Genomic DNA, 7,471 nt, shown 5'->3' on the forward strand with positions numbered 1-7,471 from the left:
TATTTTAAAATAAGTGGTTGAACCGCAAATCGATCCGCAATAATCGCAAATTCGCAACCGCAATTGACGCGGTTAACCGCATCCGCAAATGCGGTTGCGGATGACAATTTTCTAAAACCGCTTTTCGCGGTTTGGTTCGACTTTTACCTTAAAACCGATCTGATCCGAATCGCGTACACCCCTAGTAGGTAGTTTTATAGCCGTTCAATGAGTCTTAGATATCAACTTTTAAGTAACATTGGCCAAGAACACCCTGGAAGCATGTTCAAGTTGTAAGAGTGAGTAGACAAGCATATTAAAAGAAAACACGAAAAATAACATTACAATCTTATGAGGTGACGGAGGTAACATCAAGAAGTAAAAGAGAGATCAAGAGTTTGGTGCTGTGGGAAAAGTATCCGGCTCCGACTATATTCCGAGAAAAAATAATTAAAAAATAAAGCTCATCAAGTATACACGTTTTTAATGCTCTAAAAATCGAATTTTGATGAAAATTGAGAAAGATATAATATTTAAAATACCCGTATATTGTAACGGAGATAAGCTAGGAAGTATTAATATATTAACTTGTTTAATGTAATATTAAAATAATTTGCCTTATAAATGTTCTTAAAAAATGTAAGAAAAATGAAGGTGAATGCGGTCCAAGGTTTTACGAGAACTTCCCAGAGACTATCACTCTCTTCAAAGGACATGAGAGGCTTTTCTTCATTAACTTCAAAATCATCTTGTTTATCTGCTTCATTACATAAATTTTCTCATAAACAACCCAATCAAACTGCTCAAAACCCATCAAAGATTACACCTTTAGCCCCTTTCTCCCATCAAAACTCTGGTAAGAACATTTCAAATTTTGTATCTAATGTATCTATTGCTCCATTAAATGATAAGAATAAGAATCTCAAGTTAAATATTAAGCCTATTGATCATCATTATATGTGTCGAATTCTTTCTAGGAAAGATTGGTTTTTGTTGCTTAATCATGAGCTAAAAGCTACAAGAATTGTATTAAATCCTCAAATAGTTATAAGTATTGTGCAAAATCAAGATAACCCATTACATTGTTTGAGGTTTTATATATGGGTTTCAAAGAGTTTCCCTTTATTGGAAAAGAATCAGTCGATTCGAGGTGTTTTAGGTAATGTGTTGTATAGAAAAGGGCCTGTTTTGTTGTCAGGGGAATTGATTAAGGATGTTAAGAATTCTGGATTTCGTGTTACGGAGGATTTAGTTTGTATTTTGATAGGTAGTTGGGGGAGGTTAGGTTTGGCAAAGTATTGTGGTCAGGTTTTTGAGCAGATTTCGTATTTGGGTATTGTTCCTAGTACTAGGTTGTATAATGCGGTGATTGATGCATTGGTCAAATCTAATTCTCTTGACTTGGCGTATCTGAAATTTCAGCAGATGCAGGTGGATAATTGTAGACCGGATAGGTTTACTTATAATATTCTGATTCATGGGGTTTGCAAGGTTGGGGTGGTTGATGAAGCTATTCGTTTAGTGAAACAAATGGAGGGGTCAGGATATCATCCAAATGTTTTTACGTATACAATTTTAATTGATGGATATTGTAATGCAAATAAGGTGGATGAAGCCTTTAGGATTTTGAACGAAATGAAGAAGAGGAATGTGAAACCGAATGACGCCACTTATAGATCATTAATCAATGGGGCATTTCGTAGTTTATCCCCGCGTAAGGCATTTCAGTTGCTATCTAATTTTCTGGAGAGAGAGGCTAAATTACCTAATGTGGCATGTGATGCTATTTTGCTTTGTCTTTCTAGTAGTTCTCTGCCAAGGGAAACAGCTATGTTTTTGAAAAAAGCCGAGTCAAGAGGCTATTGTCCTGACAGCTCAACATTTAGCACGACAATTACTTGTTTGATTAAGGGGTTAGATCTCAAAGAGACATGTGAAATCTTAGATAGTTTTGTTGACAAAAATTTAAATCTGGGATTTAATGCTTATCTTCCACTCCTTGAGGCCTTGTACAAGGGTGGAAAAGAAGAAGTAGGAAATCGGTATCTAAATCAGATGCTAGAACATGGATTTGTAGTGAATGTGTACTCTTACAATATGCTTATTGATTGCTTCTGCAAAACAAGTAAGATGGACAAAGCATGCCAGTACTTCCAAGATATGTGTAGAAAAGGTGTTTCTCCAAATCTTGTTACTTTTAACACCTTAATTAGTGGGCATTGTAAGGCTGGTGATGTAAGTAAAGCAAGGGAATTGCTGAAGATGCTTTTACAGCAGGGTTTAAAGCCAGATGCTTATACTTTTAATTCAGTGATTGAGGGTCTTTGTCAAGTTTACCAGATTGAGGATGCTTTTGATTGTTTTTCGGAGATATTTGAATGGGGTGTAACACCAAATTCCATTACTTATAACATTTTGATTCGGTCATTGTGTGTGAAAGGGGATGTTTCCAAGTCGATGGCATTGTTACGCAAAATGCAAGTTGATGGTATAAAGCCTGATATTTTCTCTTTCAATGCTCTAATTCAGAGTTTCTGTAGGATGAATAAGCTTGAGAAGGCACAGAAACTTCTTATTAGCATGTTGACATTGAATTTATGCCCTGACAATTTTACCTACTGTGCTTTTATCAAAGCATTGTGTAAATCAAATAGATTTGGTGAAGCAAAAGAATTGTTCCTCTCTATGGAAGAAAATGGCTGTACCCCTGACTCTTATACATGCAATACATTTATTTCTGCTCTGGTTGAGGCATCTCGGTTTGAGGAGGCACACAGAATGTTCAAAAGATATGAAAAGAAGGGATTGTCATTAAAACCCCTTTCTGTCATGGCAGACTCAATTCTGTAACAAAAAAAATTATATAGTTGAACAATATGTTCTGACTTACATTCTGATACGGTGACGACATTTTACTTGGTATATGACAAGACATTATATTCATCAACAGTGATTCATAACTTTTTGAGGAGTTGATATCTCCTTGTGTTGGACAAAACAACTGCAACTGAATGAAGTAAATCTGGACTCCTATATGAGAAGATTTTGGGATCAATTTAGCTAGGTATGTGAAGAGATGCATTTTTGTACCAGTAGTGTGTTCCGTTACTTGATGATCTTTGTTTGCATAATCGTAATGCTAGGTCATTAAATAGGGTCGACATTTTTTTACCTACAAAATTGTGGGATTCTATATTCTTCTTGATGGGTAGTCTGTTTTCTTTTGGTTGTTAATTTTTGGGTAGTCATTTTGGTTAATTCTTGTATATGTATCTATCTACATAAGTGGGATAATACATCAACCTTCTAATGGTTTGAGGGAAACTTTTATTGAAGTGGGCAACTCCATATAATGTGATAGCTTTTCTATTATCAATTGTAATTACTGGTCAAGCACTGTAGTACATTAAATTTGTTAGCCGAGATCCTTCTAAACTTAGAGAAGTTTCACATAAACAGAATATTATTTCCATTTACATTCAGAATGACTTCTTTACGCTTAAAATTGTGAATAGAATTGTCCTTTGTCTTGAAACTCTCTCTTCTAAAAGGGTAAATAAAACCATTAACATTCTCTTGAATACTCTTTTGATAAAACTCCCATGATGATCGTAGTTTGGAAGGTATGCCTTGATAGTTATTTTTAGCTGTTTTTCTCTTATTTTTTCAATAAGTAGAACTGCCTTGCCGTTCTGCTGTAACTACATACATGGTTGTTATATTATTGTGGCCCTGTTGGATTTATCCACCAAGTTCTTTATTGTTGTTGTGTTGCTGTTGTTCAATATCAAAATTCACAATGTTGGTAATGATTGATAGCAATTATGGTTTTATTTTAAATAATGAATCGAAATAAGTATCAGTTGAATTTCTTCTGGACTTGCAGGGAATTACATAAAGTTAAATATTATACTTTTGTCCTTGTTAAATTTAAAGTACCCGAGTCTAAATGGAGTTCTACTTGAAGCTATAGACTGCTATAAGCCCCTGAAGTCAGTATTACAGGAAAGTCGGCTACAATGAGGAAGAATTAGGTCTCTTACTATTTGTATCATTATTTCTTACACATATTATAATGTTCTAAGGGTCACTTTCGGAAACAAACCTATGTTGGTGAAGGGAACTTAATAGGGACATATGCTGAACATGAATTAGAATATTTTTGCAGTTTAATCTATAAAAGAAGTACTTAAATTTGTCTTATATTCACGTAAATTTTAATGAATGACTTAGTAAACCCATTAAACAATGTAAGCTAAATGACACTGTTTTTTATGAACAGCAATGCTACAACGCTACTTGGTGAGAAGCAATACTGGTTTATGCCCATTGTGGTAGATAGATGCCTTCTGGACGTATGAATGTATGCTTCTTATAAAGTTGAGGTCAACTTTAAGGCTTTACTGAATATGCAGGTGGGAAGAGTAATGTACATTATTTTGCAAATTCCTGGAAGTTACCAGCGAGTATAAAGCTTGTTCTTGATTTTTGGCGGTGATAATATCCTGAATTTTAATATTGACATCTGTGGTAGAATTGAAAGATGCCAATGGAGTCTGTCTTCAGTTTTCGTGTTCCTAACCTGCTTTCATCCCAGTCTGTTACGTTCTTGGCTGGAGTAAAATGTTGTTCAACAGTAAGAGTTTGGTTTGATTATGAGGCTGGTTCTTTTTCTTCCCAACTCTTCTTCATCAGTTTACTCTCTAATTGAGAATACTTGTATGTCGTTGATGTATCTGTATAAAGTGAATTTGTGCAATAATGCGAGTCTTAGAGCTTGTTTGACCAATAAAACCATTTCCTTCTAGTGATCCGAAAGATGAACAATAAAATTCCTCTTTTGTTAGTCAAATCATGTCAATTTCTTTTTTAAATAATTTTTTATTATGCGGAATTTTACATTTTAGCTGTATGCTTCAGGCATGAAATGCTCATTTATTTACCCCTTGGGGTAATCTTGACTTGTACTGCAACTGTAGAAGATGGTTTTAGGTTTGACTTCACTCTTCATAAAAATTCTGCAAGTAAAGTTGGTGGCTTGCAAACCAACTATGTCCTTATAGTCATTTCTGTCCCAACCATTATTTTTACCAAAGCTGAAGTTAATACTTTATGTTCCCCTTGTAAAATAGTATTTAATATCAAGTTTACTGCTGTTGTTGTATTTATCTGCTGAGGGCTGTGTCGTTTCCCATATGCCTTGTGACTTGTGTTATATCTACTTTCTGAAGTGGATATGTTTGAAGGGCCAAGATTGAGCTGTGATAAATCACTCAGTACAATGAATAATTTTTTATAGATAATTAAGAATTGCATGTTGATAATTTTCTTATTAGGTCTGCTTGCCACGTTGGGAGGCTGACAACTATAAATACTTGGTGTTTATATATAATTAGCCAACTGTGACTCTTCCATTCTTTGAGTATTGATCTGCTAGCAGTTACACGAAAAACAATGGCAACCCCGTTCATTACTAAGCACGGCCTCACAATATTAGCTCTAACCTCTATTTTCATATTCCCTTGCATTCTTCTAGGTATGAAGTAAAATAAAAATCTCTTTTTGCTCATTCAGCACTTGACAGAATGCTAATGCTTGTCTTACACCTACAGGGAAGGCAGATAACTATTTTCCTCAGACAGGAGCTGCAAATGGGTATATTCCTCAAACAGGAGCTGCAAATGGGTATGTTCCTCAAACAGGATCCACAAACGGGTATATTCCTGAAACGGGAGGAGCAAATGGGTATGTTCCACAAACAGGAAGTGCAGGTGCGGACGATCCTGCTGAAGTTGTTTCCAAGGCCCTGTTATGTTTTAACAATAACTACGTACGTAGCAACTCTTTTGCTGATTCTATTTCATAATTAAGTCCAATATCGCTGCTTAAGAATGGTAGAACTACTCTGCTACATGATAAGGAAACAGCGTCTTGCTTTTGTTCTTCATCATGTTCATGTCTTAGAAGCTATTATATCATATAGTTCCAGTTTCGAATAAAGATTCTATCCTTCACCATCTGAATATACAGAAGTGAAAATCAACTAAAACAATTGCCTTTTTCTTTGGCAGGTTTATAGCAGTTGCAAGCAATCCTATAGATTGTCAGAAAGTGGAAACATCAATGTGCCACCAGAATACGCTGATCAATACTGTCGTGGGCCATGCTTCAGTGAAACCAACCTTGTTCTTAACTGTATTGATAACATATTATCGCACTTCTTGTTTTACAACAGGGCATCGATACAGGACGTGAGGGAGACGATCAAGGCAGGCTGTGGCTATGGTCCGGAAAGAGGTAAAAATATCAGCTTCTTTGTTATATATTCTATATGGATTATCCTGATCAGATTATATTGTGATGCCTAGGTAACTTCAATGTGGCTGAGCATATTCAAGCCGGAGAGAACAGTGCTCCTAAGGGTTCAAAAATTGTGATGCTGGGGCTTATCTTGATGATTGTACACATGGGATATATGTATTATTTAGTATGTTAAAAACTATAGTTTGTAGAAAGTCCTAGCATTCTAGTAAGGGAAATATCATTTGTAATGTATAATTTCCACTCCCGAAAAATAAACAGATTGATGTATTGTAATTTTCTACAACATGTTTACTTGAATTATGCAGAATCATATATAACATGCATACACTACACTCATTTAGAGCCTAGCCTGTTTACTTGACAGTTTTCTGGGGAAAAAAATTCCTAGAATATTAAAAAAGTTAAAAAAAAAACATTCGTTTTGTTTTGTTTTCAGCTTTGTGAGCTTCTTTTCTATATAACGTAAATAACCTGAAGTACAATCTTTTATGTTTTTCAGCTTCGTTCTAATTTTCTTTTAAAAAAATTCTAAGTTCATTTTCTTATTTTTGTTTCATCAATAAAGTTTTCACGATCTTATGATTGTTTTATAGTTTTTTTCTCCTTATACTTGGTGTTATTACGTAAATATACTCTATATTTCAAGTTTTATCTTTTGTGATTTCATTATGAGTTAAAATATTTGACATATTTACACATGACTCAATTACTTGCATAATTTATTAAAAATATTGAGTTTAATGTTTGAAAAACCACTACTCCGTCCGTTCCATTAATCTTGATCCCATTTTTTATTTTAAGTCATGACAATATTAAGGGCATTTTTATAAATCAGAGATTAATATTTTAAAAATGGTACTCCTTCTGTCCCATTATTATTAATCACATCTTTTTATTTTAGGTCACGAAAATATTGAGGGCATTTTTTATTAATGAACAAAGATAAATGGTTAAATAACGGGGATTTGAGGGAGTAATTAGTTCAAAGAAATATGATGTCCTCTCCAAAAAAAAATAAAACAGAACAGAAAATACTAAAGGTACAAAATGAGTTACTAAAATAGTTACAAATGCCATATGTCACATATTTGTTGGTTAAATATAAATGGATTCCCAGTGCACCAATTGAATTATTTTATTAGAACACATCAAGGTAAAAGTAAACCAA

The 7,471-nt window shown here is 34.1% G+C and overlaps 1 protein-coding gene across 2 annotated transcripts; it reads left to right on the forward strand.

Annotated features, from left to right (window-relative positions):
- Positions 1–617: 617 nt before the first annotated feature.
- LOC141659125 (uncharacterized) lies at positions 618–5,438 on the forward strand. 2 transcript variants are annotated; one of them, XM_074465880.1, is made up of 2 exons: positions 618–3,043; positions 4,262–5,438. In XM_074465880.1, the coding sequence occupies exon 1, from the start codon at positions 628–630 to the stop codon at positions 2,827–2,829; it is 2,202 nt and encodes a 733-aa protein (XP_074321981.1). In that variant the 5' UTR covers positions 618–627; the 3' UTR covers positions 2,830–3,043; positions 4,262–5,438. The 2 variants fall into 2 exon arrangements, with proteins under 2 accessions (XP_074321981.1, XP_074321982.1); XM_074465881.1 differs by having other exon boundaries at positions 4,395–5,438.
- Positions 5,439–7,471: the final 2,033 nt, after the last annotated feature.

Source organism: Apium graveolens, chromosome 5 (assembly GCF_009905375.1).
Source record: "Apium graveolens cultivar Ventura chromosome 5, ASM990537v1, whole genome shotgun sequence".
Taxonomy (NCBI): domain Eukaryota; kingdom Viridiplantae; phylum Streptophyta; class Magnoliopsida; order Apiales; family Apiaceae; genus Apium; species Apium graveolens.